This window comes from Hemibagrus wyckioides, linkage group LG10 (genome assembly GCF_019097595.1).
Source record: "Hemibagrus wyckioides isolate EC202008001 linkage group LG10, SWU_Hwy_1.0, whole genome shotgun sequence".
Lineage (NCBI taxonomy): Eukaryota > Metazoa > Chordata > Actinopteri > Siluriformes > Bagridae > Hemibagrus > Hemibagrus wyckioides.
Window position 1 is genome coordinate 9,208,723 of NC_080719.1, and position 23,026 is coordinate 9,231,748.

Here is a 23,026-nt window from a genome sequence, read left to right on the forward strand (position 1 = left end):
GATAAAAGGATATCGAGACGAGTTGGAATCTCTTTCCTTGTACTGTTCAGAGCGATAGCAGGAATGGAATTCGCCGGGGTTTCTTTAGCATGCGTAGAGGGACTACAGTGTCTGTGTCCTGACAGTAAGATAGATGTTGGCCACTCTTCCCTTCCCGTCTTCTCCTTCTGGACCGCATCCAAATGCGCTGCTGCTTAGATGGAAGAAGGCAGCCAGAGAGAATTGTGGCGTTCTTCAGCACGGCTGTCAAGCTGGACCAGAGCTACATTTGGCTAGTAGTGTGTCTCCACTGAACAGCATGGCACAACAACAAACATAAACCAGGACTTTCCATGGTGTGTGTATATTACTTATCTATCAGATGTTTCTATTCGTGAAAGTGGGAGTAACTCTGAAAGTTATCGTGTGGTGACCTAATGGTTACAAGTCCTAGCATAAACAAGACAGTGAGTTTGTAACCATACACACACACACACACACACACACACACACACACACACACAAAACAAGCCCATCTATGCTATAAAGTTTAGTCAAGATAAACAAGAGCAAACTTTGTGTTCACACACCCAAACATGGTGTATGTATTGTTTAGTGCAAATGGAGATAAAAACAAAGCTTGCCAGACAATAGAGTATAGTTTTGTAAGAGTATGAATTGTTTCAGAAATAGTTTTTATTTATTTGTTTTGTAAGAGTGTTCAGGTATAGTTTTACCTGATGTGGGGGCACAAAGAAAATGAATAGGAAGTCATTCCATGGCAATAAACTAATGATGCTGTAGGAAAATGGGAATCAAACAAACTCGTTTTTCTGATTAAACAATGTTGTTTGAGTTCATTTATGCTTTATGAAATGTGTAATGGTAAAGTGAAGAGCTTTTACATTGAAAGGAATGAGGATCAGCCGAGCGGCTACACTACGATTGAGAATCCTGATCTACGCCTCGTGCTGTTGATCTAGGCAAGCTGTAGGTCTTCAATAACAGAAAAATACAGTAAAATTCAGATCTTGCTGAGCTTCACAGGAAAAAGGTACTTCGCAGCTACGAAAGGTTAGCAAGCCACTCGCTCGCTCAGTGGTTATATAAGTTAAAGCTCCTTTTATCTGATTTATTATCCGTATAGCAGATCAGTGTAACACTCACACCAAACAGTACACCCAGCAAGAGTTAAAAATTCAGCATTTTATTATATACAAGAAGAGGATTACGGTGTTTACAACTAAGCAGCTTTGAATTATGTACAAAGGCTAATGCTCTTTCTGGCATGGGCCACTTTCTGTCCATGTCTGGATAGCAGATTTTATTTAGAAGTCATCCACCTTCAGGAGATTTACTGTTTGTTGTTGTACTGACAGGGTTACGACTCCTCAGATAACACGACTTCAAGGGGAATCTGTTTCTTCAGTCACCGGTCGCTCCATCAGGCGCTATGCAGGGTAAAATACGAGGGCAGCTTTTCTCACCGTATTAGTTAATGGGGCATGAACGCTTATACACACACACACACCTCTATCAGAAGCTGTGCTGTCATTCCACAAGACGTTTCTGCATGACGCTCAATTTTCCTTGAGAGCGCCCGCTTTTAACAGTCACCGCTTTTCCTTCTCGCGCTCATAAATGCCAAAAAAGGCTGACTTTTTTTTTTTTTTTTTTTTTGAATGGTTTAATGTAATGGTTTGGAAAGAGATTGAAAAAGGAAAGGGTTGGGATGGAGCTTTTATGTTGTGGTGGCTGATAATATGGAGCTGGCTTCAGATTTCAAACAGGCTTCCAGATTTTTTTTTTTTCTTTCTTTCTTTCCTTCCCACCCTCCTCATTCCCTCTTCTTTTCTGTTCAGGCTGTAAACCCTGCAAATCCTACACCTGCAATTCCTCAAGCCTTTTGTTCCCATGAATTACATTTGCAATTAACCTATTAATGTGATGAAATGAGGGCAGGCAGCGAAAAAAGGAGCTTATCCTGCCACACACTGTGCCCATTCCACTTCCTTCATCAGCCCCAGCATGATGCCCATTGTGCTTCCCTGTTTGACGCTGGCTTTGCTGAAGCTTGGTAAACACAATTAGTTAGTTTGCCTGTGCACCATGTGGATCAAAGCTTGCTCTGGAATTCCAGCTGTGGCCATGAAAGCAGGCAACCAATTTGAAAGGTACGGAACTGTGACAATAAATTGTTACTATCTATCGAACTGTGCTGCTCGGCTCCTGAGCTGGTCCGGGGGTGGTAATGGCTTTTGTGTGGCAGCTGCAGAGGTGTCTCGGGGCAGGCCAGTGAATTATAGCCCATATGTTTCATCCATGGCTGAGAAAGAATGGGTTTACAGCCAAGTGTCTGCCAAGTGTGGAGCGTAAAGCGTGTAAAACCTGGGCAGGGTAATCTGTTCCCTTGACACTTGCTCATCACGACAACGACTCCAACATCCGTCATGATGTGCGCCCATTCCCCGTCCTCATTTACTCACCATGACAGGCCGGTCGCTCCTGTTATTTTTCCATCTTTATCTTACCAGCCCTCCTGCCAGCTTTCTCTGGGCAGCCTGGCATTTTCTAACTGTCAGTGTTTCTTCTTTACCCTCACAATGCTTTCCCTGACCTTAACACCAGGGATGTAGTGAAGCTGTTGCACGTCAGAGAGCAGTTCACTTCTGCGAGCACTGAAACATGCGTAAAAAACAAGGAGTTCATTGCTTAGCAGGTTTGTACTAAGACAGTTACTCATTTCAGTATCTGTGGCACCTACCAGATGTCGTCCTCACTTAACACCCCCCCCCCTTTTTTTTTTAAAAACTTAGTATTTGCTCCAGCCAACCAAGTAGCGTGATGATCAGTCATCGTCTCTGATAAACGTCAGATCCAAGATCATAATCAAGCTTGTCGTTTCTGACCGCAGGTGGAGACACCTGGACTGTAACAGTTTGTGTTGGAGTTGTTCTGCTCTGTTTTCCCCTCCTCTGTGCTTCTGCTGAGATCAGTCAGCTGTTAAGTCTTCCCCTGTCCTGTCAGCACAGTCCTCCTCCTTTTAAAACATTTGGAACCACTACAAACTCCTCGTCTTTTGAAATTCTTTCTCTCCCTCGGGTGAGGTCGAAACATCTCGGCCCTAAAACAAGATTAGAAGAGCAAAGCAGTTTTGTAACCGTATAACTATCGCTAGTCAACATCTGCAGACCCCTGTTTTATGTCAAGAGAACACACGTGGTTTCATTTTTAACCGACTCGTAGCCAGTACAGCGTATTGCTTAACACCTGCAGCTGCATCGTTTTCCCATCGCCTTGTCTATCAGCTACCGTTATTATAATAAAAGCGATTGATTTTTCTCTCTCCTACCAGTTTTGATGTACTTTCTTGCAGCTTGCACCTTATTCTACAGGCTGATGTGTGAGCACTTGCATGCTATTACTGTTTACTGATGCATCAATTATTTATTTATTATTTGTAAAATTCAGTAACCCACTTGGTGTTAATCAGTCATGTGCATCATTGAATGTTATGTTATTTAGCTCCGTTTGTTTCTTTAATTTAAGTAATGGCCATTAAATTCGCACAAAGCCATTAGACCCGTTCTTTTTTTTCATTAAATTTCTAATCGAGTTTCATTAGCCGGCACTCAGGGTTGAACTGGAGAAGAGCGGCTTTTGTTTCACTTCAGCTCCGTTTTTGTTTTCACCGTGTTGCAATATAATCTTTGTTACTAATCAATAGCGGATGATCGTCCTGAACAACATACTGGGTAACACTTGTTTTTTTCACTCATTTAGCATTGAATTTAGATTTTTCTCCACTTATCCTGTTACGTTTGCTGCATCACGATGCTGTAGTAGCTTCTATTGATATTTTCTCAGAGCACAGTTTGCACTTTGCTTTGCTTTGTAGCCTTTTATTAATGTTTTGATTGACATGTTCGTTCAGTGGTACAGCAGCATTGTCTCACATCACACACACAGTCACATGGTGTTGCGTGTTATAGATATTTATATATATTTTAGTGAGTAAATGAGTACGGTATTTCGTCCACGTCATTTCGGATTGTATTTGACGGCGTAAAGAAGAAACAAGGTTCATATGTAGAACCAGTGGTTCTAACATAGAGGGATTTCATCTTAGACTGTTTCTTCTGACTAAAGGACAGTGGTTCTCATCCTCATCACTGGTCCATGCTGGGGCTTGTGGGGGGAAAAACAACAGCTGTAATCTGTCCTGGACCTGTCCCTTACTGTTTAAACATCCGTTTGAGGCGGTCCTACTTTGGCATGCGCTAAGTCTCCCAAAAGCACTTAAAAAAAAAAAATAAAAAAATAGCAGCACTCTCTGATTGGTCGAAGTTGTTTAGGGTAGAGACACACAGACTGATTACATATAATCAGGGCTTTTTTTAAAACACCATTCCTGTCTCTATCTTTGTCTTTATCTTTCTTTAATTACATTATTCCTATATAAACTCTCACTGCTACTTTTCTCAACACCACCCATCCGTTTCCCAATTTTCCACCTCTTTCTTTCTTTCTTTCTTCTTCTTTTTTTTTTTTTTTTATAGTTTCCTCAAATACCAGCAGCTGCTGTTAGGGACTTAGATGTTTGTCGTGTTCCTTTTTGATTTGTTGCCGCAGCTAACTCTTCAGTTTCGCAGAAGTAGTACAAACGTTCATTTTGTACATGAAGGTTATAGGATTTGAGGTATTAGAGCGACGTATTGTTTCCACCTCCTCTCTCTCCTCCTCCCCACTGGGACTGAATATTTTTAAAGCTGGAAAGAGGGAGGATCGTGGGACGGGCGTCTGTCAGAAAGGATAAACCAGTTCTCCGTCAGTACTATCTTATCTTTGTCTCGTCACAACAGGTTTCCATCAGAGGGATTTTTTTTTCTGCAGTTATTAGCGATGGTAATTAAATCTCACTCGATGCTCAGCGTCTTTGTTTGCCAGTTCGAACAGCAGTACGGCAGCAGAGCAGTACAGCTGGACAGAGGAGATGAGAACCTGATTAATCCCTGGAATTAAAATATCAAATGGGAAACCAAAGCAGAGCAGTGTTCCGCTTTACTCTTGTAGCTTGCTGCTTCATGTAGAAATTTTCATGCATGAGCTTAGATTCTGCCTAAATATTGCTGGCTAAAAAAGGAAACTGATTGTCCATGATTAAAGAATTCTAAAACATTATGCATAATTTATTAAAATCTGAAATATCCTAAATTTGTAACATTTGGGTCTTATTTATTTATTTATTGACCATTTCTGAACAAAATGCATACAGTTTAGGACTGAAAAAGGAAGGAAAAAATAAATCTCCTTTCCGAAAACACTAGTTTAACTGACCAAGTGGACTCTAGCACATGTACATAATTTCTTATTTAGTTATACAGAGGGTCTAGAGAAACACAAACATTTTTATTAATTTACAATAAAAAATTATAGCCTGTGTTGATTACTTGGCTGAAAAGGTAAGGTTCGGATGCTTTCGTGTCATTGTATACTAGAAAACTCGAGTGGAGTTGAAAGCTTGGTTATTGAAATATATATTGAGATGTACTGTATACATCACACACTGAAATGTATACTGCACATAAAACCATTAGATTTAGTTTAGACCATTAGTATATTAAACATAAAACCATTAGAGACGTATTGCACATTGTATACACTACGGTTCAATTTGTCGCTTTATACCAAGTGCGCTATAGTCAGGGGCGGACTTGAGCAATAAGCGAGGTAAGCAGCCGCTTAGGGCCCCGGGGAATTAGGGGGCCCCCGACCAATACCAAGAAGCATATATAAATCATATAGTACTTATTAGTTTTCTATCATATATTACATGGTCTGTCTATAACCATATAGATTTTAACGTTCTTGCTACATCTTTTCAAATGCTGGGCCCCCCATGATGCATGAATAGTGGAACATCCCTATTGTACTGAACATGTGCGAGATTCCTGGAATCGCTTAGGGCCCCCATATCACTAAGTCTGCCCCTGGCTAAGAGCAAAATAAAATCCAAATAAAAAGACTTTTCTAGATGAAGCAGGATGTCTGATGGCATTACATGAAGCAACTTTACCACAAATTGATGTTTTCATTTCTAAAAGGCATTACACACACACAAGGTCTGTGGTTTCAAATTGACCAGATTTGGACTGACAGTAAAATGAAAGAATGTGATGCGAATTTTAGGCTTCGTCGCATTAATATCAAATTGTATGCATTAACAGGTATTTTGTGTGCGCTCGCAATGGTCAAATTAACCTATAAATAATAGAGGAATGATGACAATCAAACCTCTTCGACATCCTCCGAAAAGCACTCTGTTGGACGTGTCTGGCTGAAGGACGTATAATTCATAGCGAGAGTTAATGGGGAAAGACGAGACCTGGCATCAGATTTTCCCAGGCTGCTCGTACATTTTGTGTGATTGGTGGTTTGGACGAGGCACATGCCTGACCAGCTCTTTTATTTCTGTCCGTATCTCAAAGAAATCTATCTAGCTATCATTTATGCCTGCAGGGTTATTTTCTGCTTTTTTGCAGTCCATGATTGTGTCTAATGCATTTCTGCCTTGGTTGGCTTTCATCCTTTTAGATGACTGTCCTTCATCTCCATCTGAAAGGCATCATGACCCTCTCAGACAAAGGACTGGGCTACGGATAATTAGATTTTTTTTTAGACCTCTGAATGGCAGAAGGAAGCTAATCACAATTTAGTTACACAGTTTAGTGGTTTTGTTTGTTTTTAACTGCACATTGCTGTGGAATCACTTAAAATCCACCCCCAGCTTTGCTTCTGCCATTTGCTGCTTCCTTTCTCTATTTTCCTTTAACCTGAAAAGGTAGAAATGCTCATTTTCCTGCTTATTGTCTTCTAGGTTAAACGTTCTGATTGATTTTTCTTCATTTAGAATGGAAAATCGCACAGCATTTAATACAGCTGTACAGGTATACATAACCTAAAGTCTGAAAATGTCTTGTCGCCTTTCACATGGCTAGTAAGAAATGAGTCCGGTTGACCACACTTGATTCTCGAACAAAGTCTTTATTGAAGGTAATTCAATAATAGTGTGGTTTGGGATTTTTATTTACTGTTGGTTCTTTGGGAAATCCAAACCAGCTGATAACTGTTTTAGCTTACAGTCTCTTTTTCGTACCCAGAGCTTCATACCGCCTTTTCGGTGCAGGTGCTTTTGGTTCATTCCATGCTCTAATAACCAGACCGTGCTCGGCTCACATGAATCCCGGTAAGTATCGAGCGCACCGTTTTCTTCTTCTTTCAACCCATTTAAACATCACAGCTTAAAGATATTGTGAGAATTAAAAAGCTCATTCCCATCAGATGTCAACTAGGCTATTCGTGTCTGTTAGACAATGGTCACAGTAGTGTTAAGGAGGACTGACCTAAGGTTTCTTCCTCTTTTGGAGCAGACTGGAAGCTGCTGACCGGCATCGGCCCACCACGGTAGCTCCTGTTCTCTCAACTTCCTGTTCAGCCTCTTGATCTGGAATCCCTGCAGAAAGCAGGCTTGCCAGGGTTAGAAATCTAACCCTAAGCTTGTAGGGAGAAAGCTTTCAGCACCATCCCACCAAGCCAGCCCTTTTTATAAAGACTTCAGCGGTTCTGTTGAAGGGCTTTTTATCTTGGTTTCCCAAAGACCTAAGCAGTGCTGGCCAAAGCCCATGGGGCTATTGACAGTGTTTTCTTTGTTCCAAAGATTTTCTTGGGGACTGAGAGGATCTGTGTACCTGTGTTCTTCCTCTGTAATGTCCTGACTAAGAAATGATAAGCTTCTGCCAATCTGCTCGGTGCAAATATACTTCCGCTTGTATAAATGAGTGACCTTATTTGACCTAATTGTGGAATTCAACACTAAAACACAACTGTTATTGCATGAATTAAGATATTGGCAGTGTGCATCAGTGCTGTCTGTTCATCCTACTACACTCTAGAGCACAATCAGATAGACTTTGCCTATACAAGTGAGGGGATTTAGATAGCAAGCTTATTTGGATTGTAATGTGTTTTTGCTGCACTATCTCACATCACAATCTGGACAGTTTGTGTCACCCAGAGTTATCACACCATCCTGCCCTCAGGAGCCAGCCTTACTGACCTAGTGGAGAGCAGGGCCTCCTGACTGGTGTATGTATTCTCTAGTGGAAGGGGAAAAAAAAGTCTTGCGTCATTGATTTGTGTGAACGCCAAAACTCATGAGTGGAGCCGGGAAGCTGCTCTTATCTACACAGAGAAGCCTGCTTGATCTGTTTACTTCAGACTAGATACCAGATAGGGTCTATGGGACAAGTTAAAGGCTTGATTGATTGATTTTGTTTTCTTTTAGTCATTGGCTGATTACACTGTCTATTTAAGGGTTTTTTTTTTCTTGACATGGCTCAACTATTCTGTATCTTCTGTCAGTCAACGCTCAAATGGGCCTCATGCCCATGAGACCGCAGTCCTGAACCTGATAAAGATTGAGCCCCAGCACTGTGTAACCCTATAAGAGGGCAGTGTTTCTGCAGCTGCTCTCTGGGGCTTGTCAGTGTGTTGCTGGTTGGCAGGCTGATTTCTTTAGACCTAATCCTCACCGGTCACTCAAGTAGGTCAGATTACCCTGATTTGATATGATATATGGAATGCATTCACACAAAACAATATCTAGTTGTTTTCCCTTCTCCACACACACCCATGTTGACTCAGGACACGCCTGTTAATGAACCGAGATCAGGTTTACTTGGTCCTATGAATATATGCAGGTACACTTCTTTTCCATTTCCTCTTCCCTCGATTCCCCTTTTTGTTTAACCTGCAGTCAAGTGCAGATGAGAAAACACAGCTCCTTACGTTCCATTTCTCTCAAAATGCCATGCACATAACAGTGTGAAGATTATGCCATTACAACTCTGCAGCTATACTTTTCTTTGACGTTCTTAGTATTATTTTCTTGCCCCCACTTCTGCCGCAGTTTCTATTAAAATTCAGCTGGGAATGAGAGCGTACACCTTGTCTAAGTGCTGCCGCTGTATTCAGAAGTGAAACACTATCCTGCTGGTGCCGCTCATCACTCCACTTATCACATCAGCATCATTTGTGAGCGTTTCGGATGAGGACTTGAGTAACAAGCACTCCATCAAAACAGGGAGCCTGGATTTTTGCACAATAAATATGAAGCATTCAATTAGACCGCTGTCATGCTTTTTTTTTTTTTTTTTTCTTCTTTTTTTCTTCTCCCCTATTTAAACCAAATTATCTTGGCTTCTGCGGAGCCCTTTCAGCGAAAGGTTTGTTATGCATTTGGAAAGAATACTCGTCATAACCAAGTCTTTTTCTTGAGAATGACTAGAATGTGTATTGTGAAAAAGGGCACAGTTGGACCTTTCATAAAAGGGTGGCCAGGTTCAATTAAATGACTTCCTTTTGAGTGTTAATCTAGAGTGGGCAAAATACTAATTTGCATCCACGATGACAATGTGGGGATGTGGAAGCTTAGTGGCTAAGGCATAGGACTACTGATCGGATGGTTGTGAGTTTGAATTCTAGGTCCACCAAGCTACCACTGCTGCCATGTTATGCCTCAGTCAGTATAGTTAAACATTTTCCCAGTGTTTGCTCACCTTTTATGCAATTTAACACTACACTTGCTGACTATTCTTGCCAGTGGACACACAACTACTACTTCTCCTTATAACTAACACTGAGTGCTGCTGCTGCTTCAACTGCAATGAACACCACTGCTCTGACTACTACTACTACTATTTCTAGTAATACTACTAACACCACTGCTCTGACTACTACTGGTACTCAAGATGAAAGAGAGTGGCTCTTCATCTCGTTACCATTTGTGCTATACTGCACAACACCCCTCTCCATTACATGGTTGTGTTTAAGGGGCCACTCACTATCTACCCTGCTCAGAGAATCTGTGCATTGATGTGCTGCCCTGATGTATTCTTCATCCCTAGTGTGTGGACCTAAAATAATCAGGTGAGAGTGAAAGCCATCAATTTTCTATGGCCCTGCCCCCCATCTGAGGCAGGCTTTTCTTTAGAGAGGGACCTGGAGGACTGATTATTCTCTGTAATGATCCGTTGTACAGGTGGTGACAGCTAAATCATTGGTTTTTCATTAAAAGCCCATCTCCGTCCCTAAGGTTTGATTACAGTGAATGATGAAAGTTGTGTTGAAAAACAAAGGATCCAGCCACATAGGCCTTTTTTCCCCCCACCAAAGTGAAAGCCTTTTGCCATTTGTAAAGTAGGATAATCATTGAATTGTAGTGTCCTGGGAAAGATTTTGGCTAACTTCAAGTTGAAAATAAAGAACAAAACTCTCTTCCTAAGGGTTTTTTTTTTTTTTTTTTTGGGGTTGGACGTGAAGCGTTTTTCGGGACTGCTTGGTGGGATTCCTCTCTAAAACAGACATAACAGTGCAGATAAACCAATGTCTGTGTAGAATAATCCTTTTGATATGTGCACTTTCCAACATCCTCTTTTCAGCTTCAGTAAACATGCGTGCACAAGCGTGCAGCAACACAAAGCATGACATGACTAATAGCACACTACAGAACCGGTGGTACAGCTTTGAGAGATTAATTTCACGTCTCTGGTCAGCAGTGTCTTTTGTAGCATAAAATGTCAAAGCTGTTTGCTCCAATCATCAGTCACTGTGGATTTAAACGTTTACCATGTGCACTTCACGTAAAAATTGTCACCACATGTCTAAACTTTTAGAATGCACCGCAACAAGCTCTGGATCTGTCAAATTTCGTCTTTCCAAACAATCATCTGGGAAATTTAAAAAACACTTACTGCAATGTTCACACTCCTAACTCTGGATATGATTTCAATTTTAGGCCAAGGATTTTATTTCTATATCTGGAATCCACAAGGAAATGCACCATACAACCAAAAGTATGCAAACACCCAACCATCACACCCATATGTGGTTCTTCCCAAAACTCTTGCCACAAAGTTGGAAGCACAAAATTTTATATATATATATATATATATATATATATATATATATATATATATATATATATATATATATATATATATATATATATATATATATATATATAAATAAATAAAATATCCTTGAATGCTGTAGAACTAAGAGCTCCTGTGCACAAAGCAATGTTTACAAAGACATGGTTTGTCTAGGTTGGAGTAGAAGAACTTGTGTCCTACACAGAGCCCTGACCTCAACCCCACTGGATTTTTGAGATAAACTAGAATGTTGGTGTACAACCCAGGCCTCCTCACTCAACAGCAGAGCCTGAACTCGCTACTGCTCACTACTGAGGGCAGTGGTGGCTCAAGTGGTTAAGGCTCTGGTTTGTTGATCATGGTTGGGCAATTGAGCAAGGCCCTTATCCCTCCCTGTTCCAGAAGTGCTGTATCATAGCTGCCCCTGCGCTCTGACCCCAACTTCCTCAGCTGGGATATGTGGTGAAAAGTATTTCACTGTGCTGCAATGTATGTGTGGTGGTGATAAAGGCCATCAGTTCTTCTTATCTTGTGTCTGAAAGAACACCTATCCCCACAGCCATGCTCCAACATCTGGTGGAATTGCTTTCCAGAAGACTGGAGGTTATTAGTGTTTGCTTCCAGTGGTGAAATCTGAACATTTTCATGTTCTTCCTCTAAAGTCATGTCTAGGATTTAAATATTTATTCCTAACTAATCATTTGTTGTATATGAAGTCAAGGCTTTGCTCAGTAGCTTCTTCAGGAGTGGATTACACAGCTACAGGGTTTGGTCACTTTGGTATGATTTTCGGCAGTTGTTTGGAGGAAAAGGGTTTGCAAAATCCAACCTCTGATTTCCCATAAATGTTCCAACTGAACAGTTTAAAAAGTAATCCCCAAATCTGTGTGTTATTTGCTTTTTTTTTTTTTTAAAAATAAAAAACCATGGAAAAACTGATAGTGTCTGTTCGCCTATTATCAAACGAAAATGTGGGAAAAAGCCTGTAATCTGGCGCACATTTAAGTCGAATAGTTTGTGCATTAAATAGTGTTATTGTGCCTGTGTGACCGATTTTATGATAAATTTCAGACAATTTCTACTTCATGGAATGGACACAAAATGCGTCATAACTGGCCAGTTTGCTATTTATTTGTTTATTTTATTTATTTATTTATTGCTTCATAGAACCTCATGAAGCAATAGATATCATGCCGGACAATAGAAACATTGTCTTAACTTCACACAGTGTTTTACCTTGTGTTAAACCTGATTGGAGTGGTGTGCGATCACAGTGACAATACAATGGCAGAGAAATTCCCTGTTATCAAGAAGTTTTCAGTTATGACAGCAGAACTATGAAAACATCATGCCTGTTATCAATACACTATCAGTCCACATAGCAGGAGAATGAAAACACTGTATCTGGGCATGCTGTTAATAGAAAATAATGGACTGTTGTGGCCTGGTGCTCAGCAGTGTTAGTCACCATGTTACTGGAAAATCTTTCACTTCAACAACACAGTGCTGTCCTCCTTTTATATCATTGTATTTGATCAACAAGCATTTACAAAAAGTCGTGTCTATGATAAAGCAAAGCGTCTAAAAACTATGTCCACGTCATGGAATTCTCCCTCAGTAAATGTTAAATAAACCACCCTGTGTACATTGTTACTACAGAAACAGTAAAACACGACCTACTGACTATTAATCAACACCTTCTGATCAGAATCAAGCCTTCAGCAGCATTGTGTTAAGTGTAAATGTATACTGTGGTGCAACTTTTGGTATAACTCTTAATATCTGGTCTGTTCCTCAGAAGTTTCTGCTTGGAAAGCGGCTGCATACAATAATTGGGCAATTTTACCACTTTTCTTACGAGCTAAAGTGCCATTTCTTGCCATAGGCCTCCCTCTGTGATTCTTTAGTGTTCTGCTTTTATAAAAGTTGCCTGAAGCTGTCGAGTGTTTACTGTCCCTCATTGTTTAAGGTCAGCATCTTGGCAGAAATTGCTAATCTTAAACAAGCACAAGGGGTGTCCTCTAAATAGCACTCATTATGCTACAGTGGAGCCCATTAAACAAGCGATTTTCAATTAGTTTGCTGGAATGGCAGTGATGTGTTTTTCTGTAACAGATAAATTGTGGTTTTTCACTTCATTGCTTCACCTTCAGGCTGATATACAGCACCAAAGTGCCGGCGAAGCACCGCTCTCGACGCAGCCGTGTCCGTCACTGAGCACTGATTTATTACAGCCTTGCGTAAGCCATGAAATAACATACGCAAGGCTTAACACGTACATCTGAAACGCAGCATGCAGCGAGCCTGACAGAGAATTACAGCCTACACATGAACATAATTCGAAGGAAAAGAGAATGCACTTAATGATGGGTTTTTTTTACATGAAGCTCTTTCAAGTATTAATTTTTTTATGGGTTCTTTTGAAGATGGTATTTTCCAGCGGAGGAAGGAGAAGTGGAGTAAATCAACTTAGTCTGATGTCTTGTTGAACACGAATGGTACGATTGTCTTGACTAAATCTTTTGACAGTGGCTTGTAAGACCTGGAGGACTGCAGTGTTCCAGCAGGGGGGGACAGGCCTGATCATTTTCCAATCCAGTTTTAATGAGCCTGTGCCCACTGTAGCCTCAGATCTCCTGGTCTTGTTTTGTGCATGAGTAGATTGAAATGTTTTTCTGTTCAACACGATTGTGACTATTTGAGTTACTTCCTGTCAACTCTGATCTGTCGAACCATTCTTCTCTTTCCTCAACACGGCTGCTTACTGGATGTTTTTTTTTTTGTTTGTTTCATCGCACATTTTGAGGAAACACCTAGAGACTGTTGTCAGTGAAAATCCCATGAGTTTAAGCATTTTTTTGAAATACTCACACCAGCCCATTTGGTACCAACCATGCTCATGGTCAGAGTGCCTTATATTTTCCTCATTCCGATGTTATATGTGAACATTACCTTAGTATTTTGACTTGTTTATGTCTGATTTTACACACTGCACTGCTGTAGCATGATTGGCTGATTGGTTTTTAGTATGGATGAGTAGGGGTCAGGTGTTCCTATTAAAATGGACAGTGAGTGTATCAAATGTTTCTCATATTTTGAGAATGCTTTGAGTTGGAGGAATGTAAGGAACTGTGTGTGTGGTGCGGTGCAAATGTAGTTTAAAAAAATGTCCATTTGAGTAAGAGTTGCTGTTCTTGGCCGTATTGGTGCGTCATTAATTACGAAGGTTTAATGTTTACCTAGATGAATTTGGAAGAAAATGAACCGGAGTGCTACTGCAAATCTCCTGTAACCAGTCCAGATAAATTCCTTTCATGTGCTTCCTCATTTTACCTAATTTCCTTATTCGACTGGCAAACTTTATTTATAGTCGGCTTGTTTGTTGTTTTATGTGAGGAGAATAGAACAGAACCTGAGCCGCTTCCTCCCTGACTGAACCCAGACCTCTTATTTGAATTTCATTTGCAGTACTTCAGTCATTTCCAGTGTTTGGATTAGGCCACTATCAGGCCAAAGCACATCGGCAAGAAGAATTTTAGATGGTATTGATTTGTTCGAAGGGAAAAAAAAAAAGCGCCTCTTTTAAAGATGGCAGCTTATCGAATTGCTTCCTGCTGCCAAAGCCTGAAGTAAACAGAGGAATAAAATGACCTTTTTATAAGGTGCTTCATCAGGTTGTTGTATCAAAGTGTACAGGTACAGTAAATTACCTCATGTTTGGATTAAAGATTGCATTTATTTTTGAAAATGTCACCGCTGCTTTGTCGTCTTTCTTTGGTCTCCGCATCAATAAACCGTAAATCTCTAATGCAGCGTAATGTGACCTAGAAGCCTCACGCTGTCCTTTTTCCTCCTAGCGGCTTTCACATCTTCATCTGTAGGGATGAAATGGTTTTTGGCTAGCGTTACTGTATTTTGTTAGGCACAGGGACGTTTGAGGCCGATGTTATTACAGCGCCCGTGAATTCGTTCTCTCTTTTAATCATAAGCAACTTTACGGCCTTCCATTACAGCAGTGTTCTTCATTGCAGGAGTATATCTGTTGTCTAAAGGCGACAGTATAAATATTTTCATAAAAAATAGTTATGTTGACTATAGGATTCGAAAGTATTAGAAAGGATACAGGCAAATTTAAGCAAGGAAATAACATTACCCCTGGGTGCATAGATAGATAAATACTCAGATTAAAGTTTTAAGGAATCGTTTTTAAGGAAAAATACACACGCGAAGGTAGTATGTGGAGAAACTTTTACCATTTTTTTAGACTGAACACAAATACTAGGTCATATTTTTCTGTACTGTTGGTACTAATGCTAAAATAAGTATAACCTAGTTAGTGGACATGACAGAACATGGCATTTAGCATCCAGGTTCCATACTGAAAAGCACATTTATGCTCATAGACTCATCTTTGATTGTTGATTTGTGTCTGAATTCTTTGTGGTCAAGGATCCAATACTGGCAGATCGTCCAGAACAACAAACTGAGGAAGAGCTGCTGTTTTTTCCCACTCAGCCGCCATTGTTGACTCTCTTTTTTTGTTACAGCCATGTGCTGCTGTCAGAGGAAATCTCATGCTGCTTTTTAATATATAAAAAAGGTTATTTGTGTTAATATAACTTACAGAAAGATGCTGTAGTTTTTCTTCTTGATATTTTTTTGCAGAGCATTTGTGTAGGCTTATGCCACCAAGTATCACATGATTATCAGATGTTAGTATCAGAATTTATTTTTTATTTTTGAGTAAATCGGCAGCATATAGGAAGGTTACCCAGTCCATGGACACTGGCTCATTGATTCTCTGAGACCTTTCAGGGATTTATTTTGTGTTAATGAGTTCAAATGTACATACATGTCACTCTTTTTGTAGCTTTCTATAAGAGATGCATTGAATCTAGTGTGTAAAGTCTTACCAGCCACCAGGTTGACTTTTACCTGCACATCTGGCTGCATAATTTGAGTAAAGCACATGCATAGGCAATATTGGCAGTGGTTTTCGTTTCCTCACATGCCACTCAACATCCATTAGCACAAAGTGACCAGGTCACAGCCCATGAGGGAATTTTTTTAATGATCTACGTTCGAGTAATGAGGAAGTAACCAGAGGTCGGCTAATTGGAGCCCTCGGCTTCCTGTTGACCGTAGCAGACAGTTGGACGAGCCAGACTGCTATTACCTTCCACTCAGAGGCCCAGCAGGTGGCCTTTGACCAAGGGTACTGGCACCATATAGCTTAAAACTTTATCCCTCTCTAGCATAGTGAGAAGACAGTGGATTTGGGAGCACTGCTGGAGTCCAATTTTCACTTTCTTTTACAGATTGTGCTGTAACTTCTAGAAACACTGAAGAAAATGGTTCAGTCCAGGGGGAAAGAAGCTGTAGTCCTTTTCTTGTGCTATATAAAGCTCAAGGGGTTTGTGAAGGCCAAGATTTCACACTGAGCGCTTTAATTAGGATGGTGAATTGTCATTTTAAGACTTTGAGTCTGATGACTTCCAAGTCTTGTTTAATCCTCAATCTGCCCATGGATGTCCAGGAAGTTCAGCAGTAATTGGTGGAATATGACTAATGAGCTTAGTATTTTCATTGATTTCTTTTTTCCTGTGATGCCTTTTGTCACATTTCAACAAAAGTCTGTTTTTCACAACAACAATGGAGATGAAGCAATTTTCTGATGCCATTTATTCTTCGGGGTTTTGCAGTTGTTAACAGTTCTCCAGTTCAATTTACCTTTTTTGCTTCCATTGCTTTATAGATAAAGATGTAGATGGATAAATGAATATAGGGAGGATCTTAAACTCATTTTGTCTGTGATTTTTCTTTTTCAGATGCAGCAGCTGTTTTATGAGAACTATGAACCGAATAAGAAGGGCTACATCCGGGACCTGCACAACAGTAAGATTCACAGAGCCATCACACTCCATCCCAACAAGAACCCGCCTTATCAGTATCGGTTGCACAGCTACATGCTGAGCCGCAAAATAGCCGAACTTCGCCACCGGACCATTCAGCTTCACCGCGAAATCGTGCAGATGAGCCGATATGGCAACATGGAGGTGCATAAGGAGGACTTGCAGCTCGGCATGCCTCCATCATTCATGCGCTTTCACCCACGCCAGAGGGAGGAAGTGCTCGAGTGGGAGTTCCTCACCGGGAAGTACATTTTCTCTGCCTTGGATGGGCAGCCCCCACGTCGTGGCATGGACTCCTCCCAGAAAATGGCACTGGACGACATCATCATGCAGGTTATGGAAATGATCAATGCCAATGCGAAAACGCGAGGGAGAGTCATCGACTTCAAAGAGATTCAATATGGCTACCGGAGGGTTAATCCAATGTACGGAGCCGAATACGTGCTTGACCTGTTGCTACTTTACAAAAAGCACAAAGGGAAGACCATGACAGTACCTGTCAGGAGACACGCTTATCTTCAGCAGACCTTCAGTAAGATCCACTTCCTGGAAGAGGACGAGATGGATGCTCAAGCACTGGCTGCACGGATCAACCAGGGTTCGGACTCGCTGTCTTTCCTCTCCAGCTCCCTAAAGAAGTTTGTGCCTTTCAAGCTTAGCGGCTCGGGCACAGACCAGCAAGAACCCAAAGAGAAGAAGGTCAACATCCTCGTGCCGCTGGCGGGACGTTACGATATATTTGTACGCTTCATGGCCAACTTTGAAAAGATCTGCCTCATTCCAAACCAGAACGTCAGGCTGCTGATTCTTCTCTTCAGCACAGACAACAACACTGAGCGCATGAAGCAGATCGAGCTGATGCGAGAGTATCGTTTGAAATATCCCAAAGCAGACATGGAGATCGAGCCCGTCTCCGGCCCCTTCTCCCGCGCCCTGGCCCTGGAGGTCGGCTCCGCCCATTTCAGCAACAACTCCTTGCTCTTCTACTGTGACGTGGACTTACTGTTTACAGCCGATTTCCTCAAGCGCTGTCGTGCAAACACGGTATTAGGGGAGCAGACCTACTTTCCGATCATCTTTAGCCAGTACGACCCAAAGGTCGTCTACGCCGGAAAAGTACCAAGCAACAACCACTATGTGTTCACGTCCAAAACAGGCTTGTGGAGACACTTTGGCTTCGGCATCGTCTGCGTGTACAAAGGTGACCTGGTTAGAGCGGGTGGCTTTGACGTCTCCATCCAAGGATGGGGAATGGAAGATGTGGACCTCTTTAACAAATTTGTCCAGTCAGGGATTAAACTGTTCAGGAGCACAGACACTGGCATAGTGCACGTACATCACCCTGTCATATGTGACCCCAACTTAGATCCCAAACAGTACAAGATGTGCCTGGGTTCCAAAGCTTCATCTCATGGTTCAACACAGCAGCTGGCTGAGCTGTGGCTGGAGAAGAACGACCATGGCTTCCGAAGGATCTCTAGTTCAAACAATGGCTCAATGAGGACAGCATAGGCCCTGCAAGCAAGGACCTCTACCTGCCTGTCTTCCTCTTTATGGTGTTTTCAGCTACCTAATTTATTTTTTCATAAAAAAAAAAAAAAGACTTCTGTGGATATATTTTGAAATAACTCCTTTTATAAAGTATACAAAAAAAACCACAAGAGCAAAGACGTTATCAGTGCCAGAAATTGGTTATAAAATGGACCCTCAAGTGTTGGAAGATCAAAGTGTGTTTTTCTTTCACAAACCCAAAAAAGAGCAGCGTTGTATTTATGGCACCTCATGTGAGGACGCTAAGTATACTGTGTACCTCAGTGATGTGCACATCAATCACAGTGTGTGTGTGTGTGTGTGAGTGTGTGTGAGAGGAGAGACCTGCTTTAATGAGGGTCTGACTTCAGATGTGCAAACGTGGTGTAGAGGAACAATTTAATGTATTATTTGTGAATGTTTACAGGAAGCCTCACAAACAAGTGTTTGTTGGAAAAGCTGACAAAATAACTAAATTATTGCAATTAAGGGCCATAAACCATGTCTGCATTTCTGTTGATCCCTATTTTGTTTCTGTTATGACACTGTTTTGTTTTTGTTTTGTGGGTTTTTTTGTTTCATTTCATGAATTGTGACTTATGTGAACAGAACTGCTGGATCTAGGTTTTGACTTTCCGACTCATTCCCGCTGTCTAATTTATTAAATACGCGGTCTTGTGTAGCGCTATCAGACTGCCGTCGTGTATATTAGATTGTTATTAGTTTGATCCAGCTCGCTCATCGAGTTGTTCATTTGTTTTTCTGATACTCACTTAATTTGGTTACCAAAGATTTTTTTGCACAGTTGCTGTAGGTGTGTGTGTGTACTGTGGGTGTGTGTGTGTGTACTGTGGGTGTGTGTGTGTGTTTATGTATGTATGCAGGCAGTCATGAACATTAGGAATGAGGTACTGACAGTGGGATTATTTACAATTTCTCCAACTTTTTACCTAGTCATGTAGAAATAGTCACAGTGTTTGTTTGTTTTTTTTTCTTCTTCCTAAATTCTCACCAAATCTGCACAGTGTTTCGTTTTGTTGTTTTTTTGTTTTTGTTTTCTTCTTGTTAGACCTTTAATATTGTAAAGCAATTTGCAGGACCTTGATCGATCATTCCTACGTGGTGGAGCCATGCTGTGTGGAGGTAGGGAGGGTGTTTGCCCACCACCTCACCTTTGGGACTCATGGACTGCTCTTCCTCAATGTTACACACCATCTGTCTGGGGCTTATTTTGTACTTCTGTTCGGTTAGCCCCCATCCAACTGGGAAAAGGTTATATATTAATAAATGGAAAAAAAAAAGTTTGTTAAAAGTTGTCTTTGTATTTTGTTTGTATGCAGCGGTTAATGTAATAGCTCTCAGCTATGGGAAATTCAATATCCAGAAGTTAATATATTTCTTAAGCATAGTTGCCCAGCATACAAGTCAAATAAACACTTGCCAACGCTTTATGAACTCCTGACCATCACACACATACATGCTTTTCCAGATCTGCCCCACCATTGCTGTAAGAACCTCCACATTTCCTTGGAGGCTTTCCCTAAGACTATGGAGCATGACCATCATACAGTCACCAGAGTATTAGTGATGTGCAAGACACTCGAGTTCATCAACTCCAGCTTGTTTTTGGATGTCATGCCGACGCATGTTTGGGCCTCTCAGTTCCAGCGAAGGCAAGTTGTGATGCTACAGCAGATAAAGACATTCTACACAAGCATGCACTTCCTGCTTAGCACCAACAGTTAAGGATAGAGGTGTGCACAAATGAATGTAGGTTATAATGACCCACGATGAATAATTGTCATATAATTGTCTCCCTTAGTCTATGTTAATGCATTTGATTAAAAGAATTCTACCTCATTTTTATTATATAATGTTAACTCACTAGTCTAAACAGTTTCAGTTATGTTTCCAGGCGAAATAAAACAAGAGACTGGGCAGCACACTGCAGCTTTTTTGCCCAGTGATCTATCTAAAACATTTGTACGTCTCCTCACTGGTACTTTCCCTTTCCTCAATTTTCCACTTAATTCCAAGCACAAGTGATCAGTTAATACTTAGTCTTAAAAGTCTGCTTTGGTGTATTTATTGCTTAGAACCTTAAGCTTCTTTTCTAACTCGTTACTTAAATTAGACTCCAAAGCTTACTTCAGAGACCGTGTTTAGGATCTTTGATTAAAGGAATGGCTCCATCAAAATTTAAACTGTACATCTGTTTGTTCGAATCTTTCAGACCCTGCTGCCTATAATATCTAATTCTGTAACAGCGTTCAGCACGAGACTCTGTAAAAAGCCCGTTACGTGGAGCGAATTGACCAAGGGATTCTTGATCAAGAGCCCCAATTAAATGATTTCACAGGGCTTGCACTTTTAAACGACTGCCAACGAGGGAAGCTTGCCAGTAGGCTGTTAGCAGGCAGTCCTAACCAGCAAGCATGCCAAGCAGATGAGGGAAAAAAAAGCTATTTAAAGTGTGACAATCCTCATTCTCACAAAACCTTCCCCATCTCTTTGCATAGGCTTGGAGTTAGCCATGTTTTGCACTCTTAGGATTTGGAAACAATGAGTGAATGAATAAACCTCTCCAGTCAATGTGGCTTGCATATAAAATGCTTCAATTGTGGAAAATCATGTGGCACGGTTACAAAGCAATACACCGAATAGAATTCTAACGCAGCATGGATGACTTCTGATTGGTCAGATGCTGTCCATTTACTTTTCTATTTAAGCAGTAGTTTGGGCTGCAAGGCAAATCACAGGTTTATATTAAACCATCATACTAAAATGCTATCGTTTCCATAGCACATTACTTGCACATGGACTTGCCTGGCAGATGTTCCACATAAACTGATTATTTCTTTCCCCTAAAATTGTTATGGTGAAGTGAGAAGTTTATCATTTATTGAAGGAGTATCCAGTGCCAGAGCTTTGTAACAGTATTTAAGATTTCGCAGTAACAGGACAAGCTGCATTTTGGTTTTTAATTCAAGAAAGGATAAGAAAGAGGCTGCTGAGGGAACAGCTGCCAGAGTATAAGTGACTACTGGAGGTAAAACATTTAATGAACTTGTACATTTAGTACAGTGAAGATAAATGAATTCATTCACTGCCGAATTTCTGTAGTGTAAACACAACAGGGCATTAGGAAAATAATCTGCACACCATTTAATTCTGAGAAATTTTTGACCTGGTTCCATTTATCTGATATTCCTCGTGCCAAGCAGACTTCACGAGTTATGAAATCCTGATGGCTTCAGAATTATTGCACAATTTCAGCTCGGTGTTGTTAATTGAAGTTTACTGTTTTGGAACAACTCATTCTCTGAAACTGTCACAGCTAATATTGTGTTCGAGTCCCAGCTTCATATTGCACAAGAACCTTGCGTTATTGTGCAATACGCTGACTCGTTGCTGATTTGGCTGTTCTTAGTCGCTGTTTGCCAATTACATTGCGAGCGGGATGAAGAGTAGAGAATCGCAGATTCTCATGCCAATGTTCTGCTTTACTGATATTACCAGTTTAAGTTCTTAAGCAAGAACATGACATTTTGGAAATAACATCCTTGGAGCTGTTGTGGGGGAGAGAGAGAGAGAGAGAGAGAGCGCACCATTCAGGGCTGTATCAGTTTTGGAGAATCCTGGAACATCTGTAAATGTTAAAACTTGGTGACCTGCTGTCTTGCATTTTGGGTTTAATTTCCACTGCTTCATAATGTGATCCTGAGAGTGCAGAAAGCACAAAACATTACGTAAGCCCAAGCTTTTGATTTTGGTTTATTTTTTGGCCAGAGCCAGGCTTGATGCTTTGTTCTTTCATGAACGAGTACCACCCTCTTTCATATGTCTGGGTTTTGTTTTGGTGGTAATGGTAGAACAGTGATCAAATAAAAATATGAAACCATTATAAAGGCACATAGACACATAGAGCTGCTGCTTTATAATGATTAAATCAGACTTTGACCAACCATGCTTATTCAAAAGAACTATTCATTAGTTAAATAAATACACAAGGCTCCTCAAGTGTACTTTGCAAGGTTGATGATTCTTGATTTGACAAGAAGGTGTTTGACTTTGAGGAAAAACACCAGAAAATCCTCTTATTATTCTACTAGAATATTTGAGTCTGCACCTAGAGGCATACCACAGCCACTTTAAGATAGGAGAGACAGGAATTAGTGCCTATAATATAAACTCTGGAACTACATTGACTTAATAGTTCCTCAGGGGCCCTTGATTGCTGTTGTAGAAAGGACATTATTTACTATCCAGTGTCGCCCAAATGAGGATGGGTTCCCGTCTGAGCCTGGTTCCTCACAAGGTTTCTTCCTCATATCATCACAGGGAGTTTTTCCTTGCCACCCTTGTTCATTAGGGATAAAATAGTTTAATAATTTAATTTAATAATTTTTCTCCTTTCTTTTTTTCCCCCCTTTCTCTACTTTTGTAAAGCTGCTTTGAGACAATGTCCGATGTAAAAGGCGCTATAGAAATATATTGAATTAAAGCTAATTAAAGTGTAATGGTTTTTACCAACTGTGGCTCTGTGGCAGTCCTGAGGTTTAAACTCATCTAGATCTTCCTCTCTGTGGTGCAGAACCGTCACTATTGAGCTAG

General features: G+C 40.7%; 1 protein-coding gene across 1 annotated transcript in view; it reads left to right on the forward strand.

Annotated features, from left to right (window-relative positions):
* Window positions 1–19,723, forward strand: part of chsy1 (chondroitin sulfate synthase 1) — a 50,664-nt gene extending 30,941 nt beyond the window's left edge. The window contains exon 3 of the mRNA XM_058401239.1: window positions 16,799–19,723. Coding sequence (XP_058257222.1) covers window positions 16,799–18,394 — 1,596 coding nt within the window. The 3' untranslated portion in view covers window positions 18,395–19,723. The remainder of the gene's footprint in view (window positions 1–16,798) is intronic.
* Window positions 19,724–23,026: the final 3,303 nt, after the last annotated feature.